Source organism: Somniosus microcephalus, chromosome 12 (genome assembly GCF_052327205.1).
Source record: "Somniosus microcephalus isolate GS21.2 chromosome 12, FLI_Smic_1.0, whole genome shotgun sequence".
Lineage (NCBI taxonomy): Eukaryota > Metazoa > Chordata > Chondrichthyes > Squaliformes > Somniosidae > Somniosus > Somniosus microcephalus.
Window position 1 is genome coordinate 108,913,094 of NC_140998.1, and position 26,963 is coordinate 108,940,056.

Sequence of the window (26,963 nt, forward strand, 5' to 3'; positions counted from 1 at the left end):
GTAGGCTGAGAATCCACAATGTGGGTAAAGAAACGGATCTACAGGCCATCTGGGTCATACTAAAAATAGCTGGAGTCCAAGTAAGAATGGAGCTGGACACTGGATCAGCTCTATCAGTCATCAACCGAAGGGACTACCACCGGCTATTCTCTCACATTCCTTTAAGAAATACCAAGTTCGTATTACAGACATACACGGGGCATAACGTATACCCCGTGGGGAAAATAAGAGTTAAGGTGAGAGATAGGGGTAAAGAACACCCAAGAATGAACTTGTACGTATTACCTGAGGGAGGACCACCACTTCTAGGATGGGAGTGGATTAAGAAAATAGACATGGAATGGCATTACCTAAAAGCCATAATGAGGGAGGACTCGGTGCAAGCTATTAGCTCAGATTCTGAAATGGATGATGATAAGACCAAGTCGAATATGGAAGACAAGGCTAAAAGGGACTTGCCGACGATGGGAAAGAAAACGAAGACATGCAGAAGGACTTATGGTACCAAGAAGAATAAAGCTGCAGAGCAGAACTCCAGGTTGACAGAGAATTCTGAGCCTGTTCAAGCAAAGGATTCATCCATGACGGAAGAACACCGAGCTCGGACGCAAACTTATGTCAAAGTACGACAACAATTAGAACAGTTGGGTGACCGTCTCGTACAAGAGATGAAAAATATGGAAAGGTTCTGGGACACCGAATGGGAGAACCTGGAAAGACTACAGAGACAGCTAGCTCAAGCAGAGAGTGACCATAGAGCCATCGTGGTCAAATACCAATCACATTCCCCTGATGCTGTTCAGGAACTAGAATATTTACAGAATGAACCAAAGGAAGAGGAATCTTCAGGGAGCCAGGATTTTATTCCAGTTCTGCTCTACGACTCCTTACAAGCAGAGTGTGAGAAGTTGAAAGAACAGTATGAACAGGCCCAGGCTACAATTCTGGAGGGGGTTAACTCGGCAGCCTCCGAAAAGCTAGTTTCAGTAGAAGCATATGAACAACTAAAGGTTGAACATGAGCAAGAAGTCCAACGGCTGCAGGACATTCTTGATGAGCTCAAGGCCAAGACACTCATCGGTAGGAGATCCATCCATAGATGAGAAATTAGAGGTGAAAATCATGGCAGAGCATGAAAGACAGGATGTCCAAGAACTTATAAAAACATTGAAGGACACCCAAGACAAATATGAGGCGGCAATGACCGAGGTTCAACAACTTGAACAGCAGATTCAACTGGGAATCCTTTCAGTGGAAGAACAGGACACTGTAAGAATGGTCCCTGAACATGAACTAGAGAGCATCAGGGCGCAACTTTTCCGAGCGCTGAAAGCCAAAGTTCAAGAGGAACGTAAGGTGGAAGTATTGGAGAAAGAGGTGGAGGAAATGGAGAAGACTCTGATCCACCGGGTCCCCAGGGAAGAGCTAACGGTCAGCCAACTCCTTCATATGCTGAAGGACAAGACTCTGCAAGGGGAACAATCTGAACACGAGCTTCAATCTTCAGGGGGAACGAGTTCGGAGCTCTCAAAAGTCACGGAGATAGCTGAGGTGGCAACACAAATTTTACAAGGATGCCAAAAGTACGTTGAATCACGTCAAGGTGAACAGAAGAATGTGGAAACCGTTACTTCAGTAGAAGGGTTAAATAGCCTGATAACGCAATTACCGATGGAAAGGAAGGTATTGAACTCACAAATGAGGTCCGTCATGAAGGAATGGCAGATAACCCAGGAAGAGCGGGATGAATATGAATGCATGAAGAAGGCTTTTCAAGAAAGATGTTTAGGGAAGGAACCACCGGCAGCTAACGTCCAGACGGGTGAGGAGGAAGAAGAAGTCTCTCTCGCTGGCCTAACTCAGGACGAACCCGAATATTACCATGACCTGTTGAGTGACACTGAATATTACGAGGATGTGGTCTGCCCGGCTTGTGATGAAAACTCTCAAAGTGCTGAAATCCGGAGGAAGCACTTAAGGTCTAAGGAACATAGAGAGTTGGTGGCGCTACAGCTGGCAGCCGAGAAAGGAGCTCCGAGAGTTTCAAAAAGGCAGAAAAGAAAAAGCAGAAGATAATAACTGTCTAAAATATTCGCACTTCTACCATTCCAGGCGGGACATTACGAAAGGAGCTAAATTAGTTGAAAAACTGGAAAATGTCAAGACAGCCAGTTGGTTGTAAAAGTCCGCACTGCTGGTTCAACAGGACGAAGGTTCAAGCTGTTACGTCAAGAAAAAGGCTATGGAGGAGTCACGCTAGCCAGGTAATCCGGCTACACCAAAGAAATGTTGTTCGGAACGAGTCAAGATCAGAGACTGAATCTATGAACTGTTTCCGCAGAGACTGAACCTGTGAACTGTTTCCACCGAGATTATATTTGTAAATTGTTTTATATGACATTGACTCCACCGAGATTATATCTGTAATTTGTTTTATAGGAAGTTGAAGATATGTATGTTTAACGGGGACTCTAAGTAATAAGCTAAAAAGGGAGGATTGTAGTGTATGTACCCGTCTATCTTTAAGGGAACTATTGAATGTAACCGTTCACCTTTAAGGGAACTACTTTAGGTGTGGCACTATTTGTTTGGCTTCTGTATACTGTAATACCGATAGTGACCACACCAGTATATAAGTGTTGTGCCAGGAGTTATTGGGCAGATTCGCCCAGACCTTCGAATAGTAAAGACCTGTTTTGTTTGTTACTTCTGAAGTCTGTGTATTTATTAACTGCACAACCCACAGACTTTACACCATCCAGGACAAAGCAGCCCGCTTGATTGGCACCCCATCCACCACCTTAAACATTCACTCCCTCCACCACCGGCGTACCGTGGCTGCAGTGTACACCATCTACAAGATGCACTGTAGCAACTCGCCAAGGCTTCTTCGGCAGCATCTCCCAAACCCGCGACCTCTTCCACCTAGAAGGACAAGGGCAGCAGGCGCATGGGAACACCACCACCTCCAAGTCACACACCATCCTGACTTAGAAGTATATTGCCGATCCTTCATAGTCGCTGGGTCAAAATCCTGGAACTCCCTACCTAACAGCACTGTGGGAGTACCATCACCACACGGACTGCAGCGGTTCAAGGTGGCGGCTCACCACCACCTTCTCAAGGGCAACAAATGCTGGCCTTGCCAGCGACGCCCAGATCCCATAAACGAATTTTTAAAAAAGTGATTGTGATATTTAAAAAAGGGAGCAAGATAGGATCTGTAAAATGTTGCGTTTGTTAGTCTAATTTCTATATTTGGAAAAATACATAACAGCACTACATAGCATGTGCACTTAAACAGCAAAGGCTAGTCCAAAACTCAGGGCCATAAATGTAAGGTAGTCACTAATAAATCCAATAAGGAATTCAGGAGAAACACCTTTACTCAAAGTGATGTGAATGTGGCATTCGTCACCACATGTAGGGTTGAGAAGAATACCATAATGCATTTAATGGGAAGCTAGGTAAGTACATGAGGGAGAAATGAATAGAAGGAAATTACAATAGGGTGAGATGAAGAAAGGTGGGAGGAGGCTTGTGTAGAGCATAAAACACCAGCACAGAACTGTTGAGCCAAATGGCTGCAAATTCTATGTACCATAGTTTGAGAGATACGAGTTACACTTAGTCTACTAACATTCTTATGAGGATGATGAGGGCTATCTAGCAAATATAATTGAATTGGGTTTTCAGAAGGCATTTAATAAGAGTTCCATTTAAATTGCATGGACCTCAACTCGGCATCAGTCCATACATTCAACACCATAAAAGATACAATCAACTGATAACTAGTTACTAAACTAGAACCGACTTGAGCAAGATCCTGGCCACTAATAATATGTATTGTTAAACACATCAAAGAAATGTTTTAAAATAGGAATGCCACATTTTCAAAATAGTTACCTGATTTGTACACAATATCTCTACACTCGGGGCACTCCCAGTTTTCCAGACAGCTTGCTAACAATGAACAGGCCAGATGAGTCCCACTGGAGCCGCAGTACTTACAAAGTACAATGTCCCATTTGCTGAAATAGAAAAATGGTGCAGCCATTAGATACTTTTGCAAGAAATTTTCATCACAACATTGTAACTGTCTGGAAAAAAAACTCCACCGAACAGTTGCCATAATGAAACATGCAAGTTAGTAACCATGTTCTACTTAGTCGTTCATGGAATTATAGATACAACGGTTAAATAGAACAGGGAAATGATAGCTGGCACCTTAAATGATGTCCCAAACTAAATTTCAGAAAAAAACTTTAGATAATGCTATCTTAATCCACAAAATGTGCCAGACACTAAAGTTGTGATAATCTAACTAGCACGGATTTGTATTTTATAGCATGGATTTAACAGGAGTGACATTTAACGATTAAACTAATTACTGGGGTGGATCCAATTAATTTATCATCACATAGCTTACATATTTGTATTATTTTTTTTTTTTTTTAAATAACACTCCGAACAGACCTTAATTTGACAACAGTTAAGTTGAAAGTCTATTTTCATTAACATGTGTGAGACAATATTGAAAACATGTAATCCTGCTATACTGATGCATAGGGAGACATCCTGCATCAATAGACAGAAATGACAAAACATTTTTAAACACTGTTTTATTGCTATGAACCTACTATACATTGCATTATGGTAGTGCTCGATTCTGAATGCACACTTATTGAATTGTCTAACAGATACATTGAGACAATAATTCCACTTTTGTACCAACACCAGCCATAACACTCCTCCACTAGGCATGATACCCACAGCATGAATAATAATATAATGAGCCAGGACTTTGTAGGGACGGGATGGAGGGGGGCAGGGTCATCATTGAATCAGACTGAACTGCTCCATCCAGGGTGAGCAGCTGACCATTCTAAAGGTTCTCATTAACACATGAACTGAGTCTGAAAGCTTTGTTTGGATGAGAAAAAAAACCCACTGAAGATGAAGATATTTTATTGTCACAACTTTCCAGTTAGTACTGGTAAATAAATTATTCGAAAATAATAAACTATTTATCACCACTACATTGAGGTAATTTGTTCAACTGTAAACAACACTTAATGAATACCAGTGCAATATATGTCTTGCAAATATAATCTATATATTAAAATGTGCATGAGATAAAACAGTACTTAGCAAATAGCCATATCACTGTTTTACAGGTACTTTTATATTTATCCAGAATAAAACGAGCAGTGTGCTTTGGAAGGGCACATCCATCATAGCATGATCAAGAGTACTATATCCAAGGTGGTGGACTACCTCAATCACAGGTGAAGCAGATGCTGATCCCAAATCCTTCAAATGTCCCTCCAAAACCCTTCCGCAGTTCCATTCTGAAATAGTATGGAGCAGAGTTGTTGGTTTTACACCTATGTGCTCAGAAGATTGACCAGAGCATCCATCTGCTCTGCCAATTGTGTCAGTTATGTAGGCAAACTATATCAGTATGCATCACACTGTTGCCAGATTACATACTCCAATGGATATAGTCTGTGCTTACTTCAGCAGGTGTACACTCTTCTCTATTAGGCTCCAAAATAATTTATTTGTAAGGGAACAGGGAGAGAAACGAAGTTTCTTGTGACTGACATGTCCCCATTTGCCAAGACAGAACCTCAAAATCTGAGGTACCTCCAGGCAGGCTCAGTGAAGGATTAGGGATAGTTCTTCCTGGCATTTGTCAGGTGACTATGCATTCCTCTCTGTATGGTGATGCTGTGGCTTCAAACGACAAGTCCTCATCCCTGGTAATCTCATATGTAGCAGTTTCAGCAATCGGTGCTGTAGTGGTTGATGATGATAATTAGTGCTCTCTGAAAACAAAAAAGGGGCAATATTATAAACTTAGGTTAGTTGTAACAAGTGCATATCCTGTGGATCTGAAGACAAGCCACCCCAGACACCATTTTGGAAGTCTTTAAAAAAGCAAAAAACATGCAGCGATAATATGGATTAATATACAAATATTTTTTTGCATGTAAGTTACAAAAAATTAATAAACTCTGGTTTTGCTCAAGCTACAATTATGCACAGCAATTTTCCAACTACATTACCTGTGCTGGAAGATTGCATAGAAAGAGATGCTGTAATGTAACCTCAACAGACATCTGGAATTCTGAAGCAGGAATGGAATTCTGAAGCAGGAATAACTCTGAAGATCTGCGGACCCTTTTTCTGCAGCCGAATAAGATTTCTTAAGTGGCTATGTCCTTTTGAGCACTGCATTCCAGTTTGACAATCTTGTGCTGTTCGACCAAGATTAGAGACATCACTAACATTTTTAGCAATCAACTTGCATGAAACAAAAAAAATTGGGTACAAAGTAAAAATAGTTTCAAATAATTAATACTTTCTAGATGTATTCTAGAGGGTTATACTAACTTTCTATCCATTTCTTTTAATACAGCAAATATCCTGGAAGATTTTGAAATCAGTGAGGCAAAGGTGTTTGATAAATGAAGGGAGTTGAAGGCTAACTAACCCTCTGGCCCAGATCAGAGGGTGCTGAAGGTGCCCAAGAGGGACATTTTATAGCACTGGATGCAAGCAAATGTAGGCAATTAGACTCATTAGCCTACCATACAAGGTATATTTACAACCATACCTTGTAACAATAACCTAATAAAAAGGCCAGCATGGATTTAGAAGGGGAAGATTCTGCTTGGCAAACTTCCACTTTTGAGTATATTACAAATAATGTAGATACTAGAGATCCCCATCATCTAGCTTTTTGTACCATCAGAAAGTTTCACATGAAAGATTTTTAATTAAACTGAAAGCCATAAGAATCCAGGGTAGTATGCAAGACGAGATAAGAAGTTAGTTTCAAAAAAGGAGGAAACTTGAGCTGTATAACTGCATTCTCCTCCTGTTGGCAGAAGAGTGGAGGTGGGACTTCTGCCTGCCCACATGGTTCTGCTGCTCGCCTGCCTGTTTTTCCTCCTGGTCCCTACTTATGCATTTGGGATGGATTAGGAGCAGCATTACCACTCCTTACTGGGTTACCATCACAGGGAGGGAAACAGAGAATATAGAAATGTTTTTTGTTTTTCACATCATAGGGGTGCATTGCCAGAAGCAGCCAGCCATTCCAATAACCACCCAGGCAATTCCAGATCCAGAACACCTTCAAGGAATCTGACCTGTGCAAGCAACATCTCAGACACGCACTTAAGTGGAAGTAGTGATTTAGAAGAGTTTTCATTGGGCAGGGCACTTGTGAGCAGGAGGACCATGGAATGAAAGAGGGGAAGATCACCATTCCTTCATGGAAGGTGGAGAAATGACCGTCCTTGGCCGAGGAGCCCAGATCTCAAGGGCCCAGTCTTCAACTCAGCAGCAGCGATCACATGTGCAGGCACTCAAGGTGACAAAGGTGCCAGGAAGATGTACGAAAGACAATAGTGGCTTCTGGTTGGCGGCTACCACTGCTTTAACAGATGCCCAAGGGTCAGCCTGAACACATTTGCACAGAGCTTCCGAGACCTGATTGGGACTATTCAGTCTATAATGACCAGTAGCACCTCAGAGCCCTTGCCTAGCACCAGTGGGCTTCAAGGAATGGTAAAACATGTCACTGTCTCTCCAGAGAGTGGCATTCAGCCAACTTCCTTCAGGCCCCTTCCTGCACATGAGGGAGCTCCAGACATGAGCCTGACATCCCTTGACACTGCAAGAGACTGGCTGCCAAAAGCTGCCTCTGGGACATTTGCTTCACTAAAACGAGTCACCTCAGGTCTCGAAGGCTCCAGGAGAACCATTCCTGGCACCCATCACTCATTCAGGGAGCCACTCATAGAAGTAGCAGAGCAGGAGCTTCAGCAACTAAGATAGCTGGCATAAAGGGTGGACACGGTGTGCCAAAATTGGTGTAGACAGGGTGAATGGATTTTTTGGCATACTTGAATATTATTTTGAACAGTAGACACGGCTTAACCAGAGTTATGACCTTATTTCTGCTGATGCTTGCAACTTTTTGGAGTTGGATAATGGAAGGGAAATGTAGACTTGTGTCTTATGAAGGAAATAGGCAGAAGTCTTAGACAGCGAGGAACTATGGGAGGGTGAGATGTGTAGAATACACAGGTGTGAAGTGACTTTTATTAATTGAAAGCACTGGCCTATAAGTCGTTTCCTCCTTTCTCCAGCTGCTCTGTTGCATGTCCTCTCCTTCCGGTACACCCTCATGGTGGGGGGAGGGAGCAAGCCTTTCTTCACTGCATTATATAGGGTGCAGTGATCCAGACCACTAAATCAATCAATAATGCTCTATAACACTTCTTGTAGAGCCACTGGCCTCATTATAGCTGTTCTCCCCTTCGGTTTGCTGCAGCCTTACTAGAATCAGCCATACTGCAAGGGATAGCCTTAATCACTAACCAAACAACCCGTTACAAGGCTTTGAGCCATCACAGCTGGTATGGTAGATTGGTGAATGAAGAAAGCATCATTATAGCTTCCTGGGAATCGGATAGGAACATGTACTATCAAGTACTCCTTGCATCTGTGGGAACCGTGCCAATCTGTAGAACTGGATTGCTTGCTCTTCTACTAGAAAGGCAATGAACTGCAAGGCCTCCCAGAAGAGAGGATCAGTGATTATCTTTATACAATGGGGAGCTGCTGCCCGACTAATGTGGCTGTTGCAAAAGTCATCAGATGCTGCCTGGAAGAATCCAGTTGCACAAAAATTCAAGAAGTGGTGACTTTGACTAGTACAGATAATGCTGTTCTCCTGATCGAAGTGGACTGCAGGTCTTCAGGCAGCAGTTTGCATATCTTCCACATTGGCGCGGGTGGGGGTTGGATTGCAGCCTTCTGAGGCATTGATGTGCAGAGAAATCTAAAAACCTTCTACGGTAAAATGTGGTAGAAACATGTTTGCATTTCACCCAATTGTTGGGCGTGAAATTGGCAGTCCACTTACCAATTTCACGGTGGACCATCCGCAGCGGAAGTACTCTCAAAATGCGGTGGCCGTCAGTGGTTATTGGTGCTCCCTAAGTGACCTGGGTGCTGCCCGAAATGAACGCTAGGCACATTAAAATATTTAAATAAAGGTCCTGCTCTTGTATTTGGACCCTTTTGGGAAGTTGGTGCCCAGGAGTATTTGATTTGCTCATTCTTAAGTCTGCCCAGAAATACATGGCACAAACACCTATTGACATCACAGCAAAGCATCGCGGGTTAAGAGTCACAAATACCTGTAGACATTTTAAGAGGAAAGTTCACAGCATTTTTCAAAGGAATGTGCAAATCATGTTTCGACTGTAAAAATTATAGATAGTTGAAGGGGCTAGTTAGCATAGTAGAATTCTAATTAGACATCTTCCAACACTTCAGTAATTTTAGCCAACTGCAGTGAGCACAGTCAAAATTATAAAATGTAAATACATACAGAAACAAAACAATTAAAATACAACAACTTGCATTTATAATACCTTTAATATAGGAGAACGCCCCAAGGCGCTTAACAATAATCGGACAAAGATTGACACCAAGCCAGAGAAGGAGATTGTAGAATATTAGGACGGGTGACTAAAAGCTTAGTCAAAGAGGTAGATTTTAAGGAGGGTCTTAAAGGAGAACAGTCTGGTTTAACCTGAGACAGTGGCCAGGGAACAGAGTTTGTGGCGGAGGTCAAAAATACTGGCTTTCGACTTCACAATATTTAATTGGAGGAAATTGCAACACATCCAGTACTGCATGTTGGACAAGCATTCTGACAACACAGAGTCGTCGTCGAGAGAGGTGGTGGTGAGGTAGAGCTGTGTGTCGTTAGGTTCAACATGTACTCTGTTGCATGTCTTCGGATGATGTCGCCCATCTGCAAAATGCAGATGAGAAATAGGAGGGGGCCAAGAATACCAATATAATTTTTAACTTTCTCTGATAAGTTTAAACTGTTTTCTGAAACCAATGTAACAATGTGTTTCAGATTCTCAGAGTCCTTTAAGCCTTTCACGCAAGTGCACACTTCTGTGGTCACTGATTGTTGCTTGCCAAAGTTGTCTGGATGCAGTTTTGCCGATTCACCTGTAGATATAGCTAACAAACTGCATTGATCACATCAGACGCAAGCAACTTCTCACACCTCAGATCAAAACAGTCTGTTCCTCACTGAACAAATTTCTTTAAAAAAAAAAAAATTCCTCTCAATAGGTAGAAACAAAAGTTGTTGATTTGGTTATATCTTTCAGTCATATCAAGTGCAGGCTGCTGGTTTTCAACACCTGGATAGGTTTTGAATCCTAATGCTTGATGGGCAGTAAAAATAACTGGATCTTGAGCTATCAGTGACAACTTTGCGCAAATTAACATTTCATAAGCCTTATGTGGCAGGCTAATCGCTATGAATCTGAGGAAAGACCGTTACAGATATCAGCAAAGGCAATCACTTCACGGTCAAACCCAGAGCATGGGTGTTTTCACTCACCCCGCGCTCCTACATTGCAATAAAGAACAGAGCAGATCTTATCAGAAAAAAATTGTAGCCCCAATTCTGAAATCCCAGTGCCTATGTCTAGCTACCATTCAAAATGAAAAAAAAACATGAAATAGCTTATAAATTTGAAACATGATGGAAACCAGTTTCTGCCAAAGGCATCTTAAATTTACCACCAGGAAACTACGCTGGTGTTTTACAGAAAATATTTCATTGCTGTCATAGCAGTAACCGTGACCAGTTAGCTCCAAGATAGCATCGGAAAGGGCTTTTATGCCCACACACAGTTTATTTTCAGTGTTTATTTATATTTAACAAGGAGATTTTTTGGCAGTTAAACTCAAAATTTTAATTGAAAATGTAATACTATTGCTTCCCAAAATCCCAGTTTATTAGCTTTATAGAATTCAATGTCATGGTTCATTAACTTAATTTCAGGCTGTTAATACAGCAATCACTTTTCGTGGAAAAATGAATTTTACCTATCAGGTTCAGCATATTCTCTTCCATTTTTACAGAGACATCTTCTTGCATCACATCGTTGGTAACGTTGTAATAGTTCCTGAAATGCATTCTCTTCAAGTTCCCAGGATGCATCCCTGTACAAAAAATCCCAGACATTTGGCAACATAATATCAAGTATTACTGCAAAGGGGGGGGGGGGGGGGGGGGGGGAGGGGGAGAAAGGGAAGTCATCTCAGCAAGTCACCAGTGTATACAAAATATTACATATACTGATTAGAGATTTTGGTCATTAAAAACTTGTTGCAACTTTATGCGGGTCCTTGGGTTTTCTACAACACATTCAACACCACCGATCTTCAAAACTATGACATGTGTGTGCCGTGTTTTTAGAAGGCAGAAACAGCAAGCATTGATTTTGCCACTAGGGGAAATGGCCGAGAGAAATTACTGATGCGGAGTGAGGGAATTGAAGCAACGCCATTAAAGTGATGCTAATTAACCGGGGCTGGATCACCTTCAGTTAAGTTTAATTCAGTGACTTCGTAAAATCAGGTTCAATACCGCTTCTCAGCCAGTTCCCTCCAGTATCAGAAGAACAGAACAAAAAAAAAGGCCTCCAATTAACATTTCAAAAAAAGTATTGCGGAGATATATTTTATTTAATAAAAGCGACATAAGCTTTTGATAGGTATACACATACTTTTCTGGAACATGGATCCCCATTCGTAACATCTCCTTCTGGAACTCATCCTTATTACTGCAAATAGTGCACTTGAAGAAGAACACCCCAGCACTCAGTGCCTGATACTACAAAAAGGAAATAAAGAACTACATTTACCAACGAATACTGAAACAGTGAGAAAGTAGTCACCGCTCATTCTGTTAGACAGTGCCATCTCAAGCAAACCCTCCTAAACTGTTGGTAGTTCATTGGGGCAAATAACAGTAGGAGAACAACTGGGAAACAGCAAGCACACCATCATTAGGTATAATGTAAGAATAGAAAAGGATAATGCCTAGTCAAAGATAAGGGTGCAGGACTGAAAAAATAAAATAAAAAGGATTTGGCTCAAATTAACTGGGCAGAAAAGTTAACAAGCAGGTCCACAGATCAGCAGTGGGAAATCTTTAAATGTAAAATGCATAGAGTACAGAACAAATACATTTTTAAAAGGCAAAAAAATGGGTGCACCAAAGAATAGTATGCCGTGGATAAATAGAGATAAAACTAAATTGAAGCTTAATGGGAGGCATATGATAAAGTTAGGGTGAATAATAAAGATAATCATGATGAATATAGTGTGTGGTGGAAGGGAAAGGAGGATTAGAAGGTCTAAAAAGGGAATATGAAAAAGGCTAGCAGATATTTACAGGAATGTTAAGAATATGTAAAAGAAAAGAATGGTTAAAGAGAGCATGTAGAGGATGAAAGCAGGGCAGATATATTAAATATTTTGCACTGGTTTTAAAATGATGGTGGAAGTGAGAGTATAAGTGTACTAGAGAAAGATATGGAATACAGATAACTGAAGAAAAGGATTTGGTTCAGAAAAAAACTTAGCTGAATATAAGTAACCAGGTCCTGATAGTGTGCACCCATTTCATGTTGGAGACCAATAATCACCAATCAACTATAATGCTTTCAAAACTGAAAGATGTATTGGAATAATTTTGAGGCAGAACACTGAACTTAATCCCCGAAATTGAATTGAATTTCAGTTTTAACCTTCACTCACCTGCACACACTGTCTGTGAAACCATGTATTTTTACAGCAAGGGCTCTTCAAAACATCATAGGATGGAATTGGGTCAATGGATTCTAAACAGACAGCACATGTGTAAGAACTACCTGACCATATAGATACACATGGTACCTTTTGCACAGGTCTGTGGTCCCAACAATAAGACCTGGAAAGTTAAAGGACAGGAACACTATTAAGACAATTTACAAAGTTTGCAAAAAGGATTCAGCAATTTCCCACAACTTAGTATAGAATGTTAAATGGTAAAATACAGCACCTCAAGTGGTTATGGCCATAAAGAAAGCTAATAAAATACTGGGTTTGACAGCAAGATGATTAGAATATAAAAGTTGAGATGTAATAGTGAATCGATATAAAACCTTAGTAAGATCACAGTTAGCGTACAGATTACATTTTTGGGCTCCACGCTGTAGAAAGGATGTTGAGGCAATTGAGAGTACAGCGCAGATTCACTATGATGCTCCCTGGTAAGAAGATATACAAAGACGGATTTGAAAAATTGGGCTGCTTTTGTTAGAACAGGAGATTAAGGGGTGATTTGACAGGGCTGTTTTAAAATTATGAAGGGATAGGACACAGTAAATAAAAATGGACTATTTCCAGTGATTTGGAGGGAGGGGGTGGAATCTAGAAGAGGACATAGATAACTGACTAAATTTTAAGAGGATAAAGTGCAGGAGAAACTTATTGATACATTTATTTTTGAACAAGGTTGAAACTGGAATGCACTACCAGAGTTAGTGATTGAAGCAGAGGCCATGTGAACATTTACGAATGTGTTAGAGATTGTGGTTGAAGCAAATAAAAGGATGCGAACAGGGTGAGCACATGGGATTAAGACTACTGCTCTTTTGGATCAACTGGTTGGGTCAAATGGCCTGGTTCTGTGTTGTAAATTCTTTTCAAGTGTGCAGAATGTGTGGAGAACAAAGGAGATATTCTGACAATCACAGGTTGTTGATCTAATGCAATGAGGGAAATGCATTCAAAGGTAAATTAACTGCAGGATTCATGGTCTTAAAAAAACGACTGAATTGCAAGCATGACTTTTAAAAAAATATTCGCTCATGGGATGTGGTTGTCGCTGGCAAGGCCAGCATTTATTGCCTATCTCTAGTTGCCCTTGAGAAGGTGGCAGTGAGCTGCCTTTTTGAACCGCTGCAGTCCGTGGTAAAGGTACTCCTACAGTGCTGTTAGGGAGGGAGTTCCAGGGTTTTGACCCAGCGACGATAAAGGAACGGCGATATATTTCCAAGTCAGGATGGTGTGTGACTTGGAGGGGAATTTGCAGGTGGTGGTGTTCCCATGCGCCTGCTGCCCTTGTCCTTCTAGATGGTAGAGGTCGCGGGTTTGGGAGGTGCTGCCGAAGAAACCTTGGCGAGTTGCTGCAGTGCATCGTGTAGATGGTACACGGTACGCCGGTGGTGGAGGGAAAGAATATTTAAGGTGGTCGATGGGGTGCCAATCAAGTGGGCTGCTGTGTCTTGATGGTGTCAAGCTTCGAGTGTTGCTGGAGCTGTACTCATCCAGGCAAGTGGAGCGTATTCCATCACACTCCTGATTTTTGCCTTGTAGATGGTGGAAAGGCTTTGGGGAGTCAGGAGAGGAGACACTCGCCGCAGAATACCTAGCCTCTGACCTGCTCTTGCTGCCACAGTATTTATGTGGCTGGTCCAGTTAAGCTTGTGGTCACTGGTGACCCCCAGGATATTGAAGGTGGGGGAATTTGGCGATGGTAATGCCGTTGAATGTCAAGGAGCGATGGTTAGACGCTTGCTTGTTGGAGATAGTCATTGCCTGGCACTTGTGTGGCACGAATGTTACCTGCCACTTATCAGCGCAAACCTGAACGTCGTCCAGGTCTTAATGAAGCAGTCCATGTCCGCATGCAGTATCTGAGGAGTTGCGAATGGCACTGAACACTGTGCAGTCACCAGAGAACATCCCCACTTCTGATCTTATGATGGGGGGGGGGGGGAAGGTCATTGATGAAGAAGCTGAAGATGGTTGGGCCTAGGATACTGACTTGAGTAACTCCTGCAGCGATGTCCTGGGGCTGTGATGATTGACCTCCAACCACCACAACCATCTTCCTTTGTGCTAGGTATGACTCCAGCCAGGAGAGTTTCCCCCCCCAATTCCCATTGACTTCAGTTTTACTAGGGCTCCTTGATGCCACACTCGGTCAAATACTGCCTTGATGTCAAGGGCAGTCATTCTCACCTCACCTCTGGAATTTAGTTCTTTTTTCCATGTTTGGACCAAGGCTGTAATGAGGTCTGGAGTGGAGTGGTCTTGGCGGAACACAAACTGGGCATCAGTGAGCAGGTTATTGGTAAGTGCGGCTTGATAGCACTGTCAATGACATCTTCCATCACTTTGCTGATGATTGAGAGTAGACTGATGGGGCGGTAATTGGCCAGATTGGATTTGTCTTGCTTTTTGTGGGCAGTTTTCCACATTGTCGGATACATGCCAGTGTTATAGCTGTACTAGAACAGCTTAGCTAAAGGCACGGCTAGTTCTGGAGCACAAGTCTTCAGCATGACAGCCGGGATGTTGTTGGGGCCAACAGGCTTTACTGTATGCAGTGCGCTCAGCAGTTTCTTGATATTATGTGGAGTGAATCGAATTGGCTGAAGACTGGCTTCTGTGATGGTGGGGGCCTCAGCAGGAGGCCGATATGGATCATCCACTTGGCACTTCTGGTTGAAGATGGTTGCAAACGCTTCAGCCTTGTCTTTTGCACTCACGTGCTGGGCTCCACCATCATTGAGGATGTGATATTCAAGGAGCCTCCTCCTGTTAGATGTTTAATGGTCCACCACCATTCACAACTGGATGTGGCAGGATTGCAAAGCTTTGATCTGATCCGTTGATTGTGGGATCATATATTTTCAAGAATGAACAGAATACAAACATCCAATGCTGTAAGTACATACGATTTGCACATAAATCAGCAGCTACCAGGAAGTTACAAGGTAATAATTTAATCAAGGAGGTTCTGAAGACAAATTTAAAATGTCTCAAGTAATATATTTATTTATCATAGTATATAGTACAACTGCACCCAGAACAGCCAACTCTTTTTTCACTATCACAGATTTGTAATTAGACACTTTCAGCAGGTCTTAAATGTTGTAATAAAAGTAAAACTTCAGCGCAGGGCACCACCAAATATAAAGAGTCGGCCATTAGAACTGAGATGAGGAGAAATTTCTTCACTCGGAGGGTGGTGAATCTCTGGAATTCCGTACCCCAGAAGGCTGTGGAGGCTCAGTTGTGGAATATATTCAAGACAGAGATCGATAGATTTTTGAATATTAAGGGAATCAAGGGATATGGGGATAGTGCCGGAAAGTGGACATGAGGTAGATGATCAGCCATGATCTTATTGAATGGCAGAGCAGGCTCGAGGGGCCGTATGGCCTACTCCTGCTCCTATTTCTTATGTTCTTAAACAGAGAAGACAAAGTAAATCAGGAAGGAGTGATTAGGTGATGTCAAGCTTGGATTTTAAAAGCCTGAAGGTTATAAGAAAGAATGAAGCAGCCAAGGAGTTTTGACGTTTGAAAAAGAATGTGTGAAATTGGTCTTGGGCATTAACTCAAAATGGGCGATAACAAATGGAAGTCAATGGAAAATAAAATTCGGCAGAGTATAAAACGGGCTGCCAAGTCACTGTTGTCCCTTTTGCACTACCACTCAAGACCAATTTCAACCCCTATGTGACGACCATCAACTGCAACACAATGGGAATTTTGGGAGAAGGAAAAGCATATAGAATTGCTGGAATTTTTTGGAATGCTAATATGCTGCACCAAAAATGGTAATACACAAGTTCATGTCCATTATTCACCACAAAATAAGCTCCCAGCATCAATCTGATTTGCTGTGGGGAGGTATAGCTTCTTCACAGGGATGGGAATTTTAGGTCCAGTCAATCTAGATTGCTGCTGCAAACCTCTAATGCCTATGTATAAATCACAGGAGATGGTCCATTCTCTACTAGGAAAAAATCCTAATGAAATTTCCAAAAAATTATTACATAGAATCAGGAACTAAATATTCATACTAGTTCAATGACTCATTCCCGATAGTTAATGGGCTGCTGTTTCTTCTAAATCAAATAAATTGATACCTAATCCTCATTTAAGAGATATTCACTATGGGAGTCGCTTATGAGCTAGAAGTTCAATTCACCTACACACTGCGCATGAACACAATATTTAAGGGGGACAACAGAATATTTCAATTAGGAGTATCTTCAAAACTCAGTGGTGCAGTTTTGAGAGAGACCAATGTGGCATACGTAGAATCTGTTATTACAGGAGAGAAAATTATGCTGATAACAGCAGAAAAACTCCAGTGCTAACTACAATGAGCAAAATTGGCAGCATTCAAAGATTTCCTACCTAACTCCACAGTGGGAGGACAATCAGCACAAGGACTGCAGTAGTTCAAGAAGGCCCATCACCACCTTCTTAAGGCAACTAGGAATGGGCACTAAATGCGGCCATGCCGGTGTCCCCCACAGCCGGAGAACAAATAAAATAATTACCATTTTATTATTGGTCGGTGGTCTTGTGCACATGGCAAGTTGCAGTTACCTTCTACTCATTAAAAAAGACTGCACTGAGCTAGAGGCTTTTCCACAGAAAAGAATTGCTAATTTATTCTTTTGGATGTCTAATTTAACAACTTGCATTTATATAGCACCTTTAACAGTGAAACGACCAAACATGCGTCACAGGAGCATTATCAAAAAAAATCACCGTGCCACATAAGGAGCTATTAGGACAAATGACCATGGCTTCAGTCTTCCCAATATTTAGTTGAGGGAAATTACTGCTCATCCAGTACTGGATGTCAGACAAGAAGCGTGACAAACCAGAGACAGTGGAGAGGTCAAGTGAGGTGGTGGTGAAGTAGAGCTGGGTGTCGTCAGCATACAAGTGGAACCTGATGGGTTTTCAGATGATGTCAACGAGGGGCAGCATGTACAGGAAACTTTGGTTTATCCGGAGGTTAACTGTCCGGAATGCTCGATCCACCGGCAAAATTCAGGAGTCGGTTCAGTAAGTTTTTTTTCTTTTCGTTGCTTTTTTTTTCCCAACCAGTCAGGCTCTGCAAGGTCTAGCTAAAGCTGTTGCTTAGCTACAGAGACGCTTGCAAGCTACGGCCGACTGTTTAGAAGCTGCAGGGTTTGTTGCTAGATACGGAGCTCAAAAGCTCCGTATGTTTTAACATTAGCGCTGGTTTGTCCGGCAGTTTTGATGGGACGGCAACAGCTCGGTCCTGTCGGTGCCGGATATCACAAAGTTTCCTGTAGATGAGAAATAGGAGGGGGCCCCCCCAAGGATAGATCCTTTGGAGGACTCCAGAGATAACAGTGCAGGAGTGGGAAGAGAAGCCATTGCAGGTGACTCTGGCTATGACTGGATAGATAAGAATGGAACCAGGCAAGGGCAGTCCCACCCAGCTGGATGATGGAGGAGAGGCATTGGAGGAGGATGGTGCGATCAACTGTGTCAAAGGCTGCAGACAGGTCGGGAAGGATGAGGAGGGATAGATCCCCACAGTCACAATCACATAGGATGTCATTTGTGACTTTACTAAGAGCCGTCTGGGCACTGTGGCAGGGGCGGAAACATGATTGGAGGGATTCAAATTGCAGGAAAGATGGTTAGTGACAAAAATTGGGAAGCGACAAAACGTTCAAGGACTGGAGAGGAAAGGGAAGTTGGAAATGGGATGGTAGGACAGAGGGGTCAAGGGTGTGTTGTTTTGAGAGGGATGATGACAGCAGATTTAAAGGAGATGGGGACAGTACCTGAGGAGAGGGAACCATTAACAATAACAGCAAGCATGGGAGACAGGAAGGGACGTTGAGTGGTCAGCAGTTTGGTGGGAATAGGGTTGAGGGAGCAGGAGGTGGGTCTCATGAACAAGGTGAGCTCGGAGAGGGCGTGATGGGATATAGTGTAACTAGAGAAAGGCACTAGTTCAGGGGTGAACCTTAGGTGAAGTTTGGCCCGGTGGGTTAGGGGAAAAAGGGAAGCGGCAATGAATACACATGATGATTACAAAACTTTGTAGTACCTATGCTTTTGTAAATATGTTCGAAGAACTTACGCATACTGTCCTGTAAACTGGAAAATACATTGGCTCTCCACACCACAAGGAAAATGAAAGCTCTTCGGGCATTTCGAAATGGCACAGCCTATTGATGCGCCACGTTTCTTGCACACCCGACATTTCTACAAAAATAATTGGATATCAAGCATTTAATGTCTACTTTGAAAACTTCAAATATTTTGCAAGCTTTACAAGATATATGAAATTCAAACAGAACGCTCTCTAGGTTAGAAATTCATTGAGATTACAAATATCTGCTCACAATATATTACCAGAAATTCTATGGTTTAGATACATGCTTATAGTTCCCAAAACAAATAATCACATATTGCTGTAATTTAGACGTTTCTGGAACAAAAATACTGTGGTTTTACATGAGCTAATTTTATTCCGATCCCTTACAAGCAGCAGAGGGAAGATACCTCTGGCTGAACCAACCTCGGCGTTCTATCAACCTACCATCTTAAATTTGACGTCCCAAAGTTCCAGAGATAAAAGAAAGGGGTGTGCTCAAATCCACTGTACCATCTAAATCAACATTTAAAGAACTTGCATTGATATAGCACCTTTAATGTAGAAAAACACCCCAAAGCACTTCAGAGAGGCAGTGTCAAAAAAATGGACAGCGAGCCAAAGGAGGAGACGTTACGAGGGGTGACCAAAAGTTTGGTCAGAGGTGGGTTTTAAAGAGGTGCTGACGAAGGAGAGGAAGGTAGAGACGGGGAAGGTTTTAGGAGGAGAATTGCTACGTGTGGGGCCTAGGTGACTGAAGACAAGGTCACCAACGGTGGGGCGAGGGGGTACACAAGAGGCGTATGTCAGAGTTCGGGGGGCTGTAGAAAGTGAGGTGGGGTGGGGGGTGAGGTTATGAAGGGAATTAAACACAAGGATGCAAATTTGAAATTGAGGGACCGGGAGCCAATGAAGGTAAACAAGGGAAGGAGTGATGAGCAAGTAGGACATGGTGCAGGATAGGTTACAGGTAGCAAAGCTTTCGATGAGATGAAGTCTGTGGAAGGTGAGAGGGGCCAGCTAGGAGAGTTTTGGAATAGTCAAGTCTGGAGGTGATAAACCCATGGATAAAAGTTTGTTTCAAATGGGCTGAGCAGGAGCAGAGGTGGACAATGTTATGGAGGTGGAAGACAGTTGTTGTTATGGGGAGGATAAGGGGTTGGAAGCTCAGCTCACGGTTGATAGAACGCAGAGGTTGGTTCAGCCTGAGGCAGGGCATGGATCGAGCCAGTGAAAAGGTTGACAAAATGAATACCAAGACCACCGATTTGCAGTTTTCACAAAAAAAGGGATAGACCCACAGAATGCAATCTATACAATGGGAGGAAAAATCCCATCTCGCATAATAAAAATTGAATGCATCTTATTCAGTCACTGTAAACCTCGGATTTAGAATGTACATATTGCTTTCACCAACACTTGGTGGCAAGACCTTGGTACTTACAAAAGCCTCCCTACATTGCTATAATTTCTACCATCTGCCCCACTCAAACTGCTAGTGGCAGTGTGGTCCCGCATCACCATGTCACACTCTAGCCTTTTCTCCTTGTCCTATGGCACCTTATTGTGTGCTTCACCATGGTTCACCCCTTATCTCTCCTTTAAAATCCTCGTCATGTGCTGCTCCCCCAAACTTTATCCAAGATATCCTCTGTCCTTTCTTCCCTCAGCTTCTGCACCAAATGATGTTATCTTCGACAATTTTATCTTCATCTCCGCTCCCCTTGTTCTCTTCCTTTTAATTCACTGTTTTCTCTAAACCTTTCCTGCCATATAAACTCTCCTACCAATAAACAACTTGCATTTATATAGCACCTTTAACATAGTAAAATGTCCCTAGCTATAGACACAACTATACCTTCGGCTGCAGTATTTCCCTTAGCTTGTCCACTTTGGTGGCTCTGATCACCACCAAGGCTATTTCTGACCACTTCCTTGAATCCCTCACCACCCACATATCCCTAACCTCTTCCTTCTCATTCACTCCTCAAAACACACTCTCACTCCAGCTGCTTAACTCTATTGGCACTCAAACTGCCTAGTCTCTCTGCCACCATATCTCAGCAGCTGTTGATTTACCGGACCACTCCGTTACCTTCAATGCAATCACCCTGAGCAAAACCTTCAGTCTTTCATCCCTGCTGTTTCCCCCGATATGACCCTCAACTTTGCTCCCTGAAGTCAAAAGGGCACAAACCTGAGAGTTACTGGCACACATTGGCTTAGTGATCCATCAGCAGATAGGGCTTGACATCAAGCTACACTCTCCTTTGCCAAAATTTCCGATTGCTGTAGGATTGTCCTGGAGAGCGATGATCAAGGTTGCCTTTCTCTCCTACCAAGCTCTTTATACCCACTTCCCCCCCACCCACTGCCCCAAATCTCCAACAACTGCAAGGAATTCATGGATTTTTTCATCACCAAGATAGACTATCCATTTAGCTGTTTCTGCTGCTTACTCCCTCATTTTCAAATTAAGCCAAATCTCCTCCCACTCTAGCTCTGAACTCCAATTTCTATCCAGTTTTCTCTTATTTCCCTGCCAAATCCTCTCCAAATTAATCTCATCCTTGAAATCGATCTACTGCTCCAACTCCCACTAAACTCCTGACCATCAAATTTCCCTTGACACCAATATCAGCCGATATTGTAAATGGTACCCTTTCAAGCACTGTTCCATCTCCTTTTCAAAAGCTCCATCACCACCCACTCCTCATAAAACCCATCCGTGACCTCTACATCCACACTAACTACTCACCCATCTCTAACTTCCCTTTCCTCTCAAAAGTTCCTTAAATGTGCTGTCACTGCCCAGATCTGTGCCCATCTATCCCTGTGTGAATCCTACAATCAGGTTCCTACCCCTCCCACAGCACTGAAACCATCCTATCCGATTGTAGCCAGAGCATCTTCAGCAATGGCTTCTCTTCCTACCATGCATCGTCTCCTCCAAAGTTGCCCAAGAATCTATCATTGGCTCCATCTTCTTCCTCACCTACATGTTGCTCCTTGGCAACATGAAACGCAGAGAATCAGCTTCCACATGCACACCGATAGCACACAGCTCAAGCGTTCTACCACCTCTTTTGACCTCTCCAATGCGTCTGTGCCGTCAGTCTGCTTGACTGGCACAAGTCCTGGATAAGCCATAGCTTCCTCAGCTGAACAATGGGAAGACAGAAGCCATCAATCTTTGGGGCCCACCACAAAATCCACATTCGCACAACCAACTCTTTCCCCCTCCCCAGCCACCGTCTCAAACTAATCCAGACTGTTCACAACCTCAGCATATGGTTCGACCTTGAACTAAGCTTCTGAGCCCATATCCTCTCCATCACAAAGACCACCTATTTACAATTCCATAACATTGTCACCTTCGCCCTAGTATAACCGTTCTGCTGGTAAAGCCCTCATCCATGGCTTTATCATTTCCAGAATCAATTACACCAATGCTCACCTGGCCAGCCTCTTATCCTTTACCCTCCATAAACTTCAGCTCACAAAGCTCTACAGCCTATAAAAGTTCTCTCACACCAAGTCCCCTTTACCAATCACCCCAATCCTCACTGACCTACAGGTTCCCAGTATCTCAAAATATAAAATTCTCATCTTTATGTTTTAACCCATTTGTGGACTCACCCAATCATCTCTAATTGCCTCCAACTCTGTTCCTCTGACTGTGGCCTCTTATGCATTCCTCCCTCCTTTCACCCCATCACTGACAGAGTAGCATCCAGCTACCTAGGTCACACTCTTTGGAATTGCCTCTCTAAACCCCTCTGCAACTACTCCTCTTCCTTCAAGAGGCTCCTTAAAACCCAGCTCTTCGACCAACTTTTTGATCACCCCATCTAATTTTTCCCTTTTGTCTCCGAAAACATTTTTTCCTCATGCCTCTGGTGTGCCTTGGGAGTTCTTGCCACATAAAAGCGTTATATAAAACTAAGTTCTTTTGAATTTAGTCAACTTTGAGGGACTATAGCATGGATCTTCTGATTGGGATTATTTTAATGCCAACAATAATCCACTTAAATTAGCCAGGCACCACGAGATGCACTAAAATGTTAAAGTCAAGTTCCCCATTCATTTCATCAGCTGTGAATATGGTACATAGATAATCTTGCTGTGATGGATGGTTAACTGTACCTATGGAACACAGAGCTGAACAAATGAAGAATGTTGAAATTGATAATGCTTGTTCTGAGCAATATCCTGAATTGGCTTCATTTTTCTCTTAATCACATAATAGCCAGAGTTGGGCCAAGGATGTACTTATTTGACATCTAGGTCAGTTTCACTACAAAAAAATTCTCGATTTCAAAATAGGTGAAATCAGCTGTCAGTAAAAAAAATTCTCAGGTAGCAAAAATATTTACTGAAAATGCCAAAGAATTACAGTTAGAACTGCTTGAAAAAAAACTTCAATGCCAACAATTACTAAAGTGATTACCTTTTTTTAAAAATAGAAAAATCTATTGCAGAAATGGACATATAACTAAGCTTAAAGACTCCCTCTACAGGAGTTGCAGCTTATTTGCACCAAAATTCCCTGAGACAAAAACTATAGTCTGTACTCCATAATGAGGTGTTAGATGTAGAACCATGATTCTATAGCAGCCCAACCATATCCCTTACCTGACCATCAGTGCGCTGAGATAGCGGATCTCAGCTGGTACATTGAAAGGAATGCTATGAATTAGACACAGCCAATTACAGATCCATTCAATGTAAACTAATGGAATAGATTATCAAGAGTAAACTTGAGCACCATGGAAAGCATTGTGAACCTAGATATCCACAAAGTGGGGTGCCCCAGGGTTCAGTGTGCACAGATTCAGAAACTCAATACAAAGTTTTGCAGATGATACCAAACTAGGAGGCTGTGGTAAACCACCGTTATACCTGTCTGTATGTGTATGTGTATTCCACTAGGTACAGGTCTGGACATGCCTCGGCTGACTCCTCCCACTATTCCAGGTATATAAGTGACTACCTCCCAGTCCCTTAGTATTCTGGACGGGTCGACCACTCGAGACTAGACCTTCATTCTTTAGTTAATAAAAGCCTGATTGTTACTCGCGTAACCTCAGTCTTTTGAGTAATTGATGGCGCATCAATTTTATTAACTAAATTTTTTATAATGGAGAAGATCCTCACACCAGCATGCCTGGACCTGGACAGTCGGGAAGCGGACGCTTCCACCAAGTTTGCTCACTGGTTCATGTGCTTCGAGGCATTCCTGACTGCCTCCACTGCGGTCGTAACGGATGCGAACAAACTGTCTGTCCTGATCTGATGGCGCATCAGGGGCGCAGTGGAATTTGGAGGTGGCAGCTCAGAAATTACAGAATAAGTTGGACAAAATATGAACAATGGTAGATGTAAATTAATGCAGACAGATTAAAGTATTGCACAGAGGAAGGAAAAATTTTACTATAGTTATGCTCCATAAAGGGAAAATAATGGGTTGGAATTTACAGTAACGGTGAACTAGTCAGTAACCCTCTGAAACTGACCGCAACTTCAGGATGTAGCACATGCACATCTAAACGCAGAAATCCTGAAGTTAGTCAGGTCATTCACTGCTTTGACACTGGCTGCGATGTGGACCCCCCCCCCCAACCCCCATTAGCCAGCAACCGGTGTAATCAATTAAATCAGTGCAACTGACGAAAACTTGGGGTATTTAACAGTGATATTGTTGCGGAAAACCCCATTAAATGCTAGGCCTTGTTGGATTAGGTGTAACTGGGGTTTTAACAGTGTATTGACTGCTAAAACGTTATGGCCCTGAAAAACTAATTTTAATTTTGTGGAGTGTCAAATTGCTCCATTCTGATAAAAAATTACAATTAAGAAATGTTTTAAAGAATTAAAAAAAAAGAAGTTTATTCATGATAGTTCAGGTTCTACCTTATCCCCAAGTGAGAGCCCCAATCTTTGTTTTGCTCTTGAACATTTTTAAAAATTCTGGATAAAAGCAGCTCCTCATTTCCTGGTTCCCTGGCTATGAGAATTCTGCAATGCAATTGGCTGCTTAGACAACTTGTTGACATCACTGCAGATCGCACTAGGGAATTACCACTACACTGCGCTGAAATCACGATCATCAAAAAAGGCAAACTTCTCATCACAGAAATCTTGCGATCTCTGTGGGCAGCTTTCTTCGGGACCAGTGGCGAACGCCTTCTGCAAATTCTGGGCCAATGAAACTGAAAGAAATGTAGGAGTTTTGGTGGCCTCCACATTAAACCTGTCCATCCAATACAGAACAGTCAACAAAACCATTAGAATGTTGAACTGCATAGCCAAAACAGTAGAATATAAGTCAGATGGCATCATGATCAAATTGTACAGTGTTAGTCAGACTGGATACTGCATCCACTGCTGGTTGCCAAGACATAACAGACATTCAACTGCTGACGGCAATGCAGAGAAATGCCATAAAGCTGATCCCCAGTGGCAACGGTTTGCATTATAAAGAAACATCAGTGAAACTTTGGTTCTTCAGCCTGGAAAGGTGGTGATCTTAGAGGAAAAAAACCAAAATATGCATTTATATAGCTCCTTTAACATAGCAAAATGCCCCAAGGCATTTCACATGAGGTGTAATCATACAAGAATGGACACCAAGCCAAAGATGGAGATATTAGGACAGGTGATCAAAAACTTGGTCAAAGAGCTGGGTTTTAAGGAGGGTCTTAAGGGGAAGAAGGTATGATCAAGGTGCGATTTGGTGGCAAGGGCCACACTGCATTGCAGCAGTTTGGGAGGCGCAAGTATTGGACAGTTTAGCCCTGCGGGGAGGCTTTAGTAAGAAGAAAGGCATTGTCGCCCATGAAGTCAAAACTAGGGCGTCGATGCAATCGTCTACAATTAGGTTGTAGATGGCAAGGGCCTTGGTCGTGAGTAGACGGGCATTCCGAAGGGCAATGTGAAGAGGGGCGGCAATCCAAGGGGAAACTTAAGAGTGGAGGGAGCAAAACGAGGAGATCTGCGAGATTAGCTCCCAGCAGGTATGCTGGGTGGGAAGGTCGACAAGCGAGGACAGTAGTTGCTGCTCGTAAGGAGGCAGCGACAAGTGTCACAAGAAAGGCACAGAGCTTGGCTGTGCAAATATTCAAGAGGGATTCAAGTCTGGTATGGCGGCAGGAGGGCAGAGTAGTAGTAACGGGTTGGGATAGGGATGGAGGTGGCAAAGTACCCAAGAGGGGAGAAATGAAATGTGATCAAGCATGACTGCGGCAGGAAAGAAAGAAGACAGGAGAAGGGCCCTGAAGGGGTGGGGGGGTCAAGAGAAAACAGAAGGGAGATAGAAACACATTTGCGTGCAGGTTCTTGAAAGGTGAAAGAATACTGTTCCAATTGCTGAAAGCATGCTATGAAACCCAAGAACGAAATATAATATTGACCCCATTTTCAGATTCAGAGAAATCCCATGTTAGTTTAAGTTTACACTCACCTTGCTAAAAAGTCACTGAAGATTTGAATCAGAGAATACTGGAAACTCAAAACACAGCATGAAATCAACAGATTTGACCAAATAATGAATTTGCCTGATGATCAGCCAATTTGACCAATAACCTGAATTATATGCAGATAGATATAAAGAGTTTCAACTCCTGAGGCAGAGATACAGTTGACATTGCAATAAAGAAATGACAGAATAGATAGTGCTCAATACAGGTACATTAAAATGAAACCTATATATTGAATCCCAGAGCAACATTAGGAGTTTCAATGAACTCTGTTTGCTAAAAGATCATTACATGTGTAATTGAAATGGAGTGACGAGGAAGAAATTCAAGTTCATAAAAATAGTAACTTTTACATACCATTCTTGAAGCTCTACGGACCTCCTTTTGGATATCCGCAGCTAGAAATCCATAAATTCCTTCATTCTCTTTCCCACGTTGATATAAGCCACTTGACATAATCTATACCAAGTGTCAAAATACACATTCAAATTACTCCAATTTCATGACTTTAGTAAATAAACAAAACCAGAGTAAAATGCAAAACAAAATCTCAAAAAAAAAAAAAAAAATCAGATACCTTATTTAAAACTTAACAGTGACTACTGCCTTTTCAAGCTGATAACTGCAATATCTTTGGATGTGATA

General features: G+C 42.4%; 1 protein-coding gene across 1 annotated transcript in view; it reads right to left on the bottom strand.

The window, feature by feature from the left end:
- Window positions 1-26,963, bottom strand: part of g2e3 (G2/M-phase specific E3 ubiquitin protein ligase) — a 105,596-nt gene that overhangs the window by 28,235 nt on the left and 50,398 nt on the right. Inside the window, exons 4-9 of the mRNA XM_086003419.1 lie at window positions 26,676-26,777; window positions 18,826-18,950; window positions 12,664-12,835; window positions 11,628-11,734; window positions 10,945-11,061; window positions 3,907-4,031 (exon numbers count right to left, since the gene is read on the bottom strand). Coding sequence (XP_085859545.1) covers window positions 3,907-4,031; window positions 10,945-11,061; window positions 11,628-11,734; window positions 12,664-12,835; window positions 18,826-18,950; window positions 26,676-26,777 — 748 coding nt within the window. The remainder of the gene's footprint in view (window positions 1-3,906; window positions 4,032-10,944; window positions 11,062-11,627; window positions 11,735-12,663; window positions 12,836-18,825; window positions 18,951-26,675; window positions 26,778-26,963) is intronic.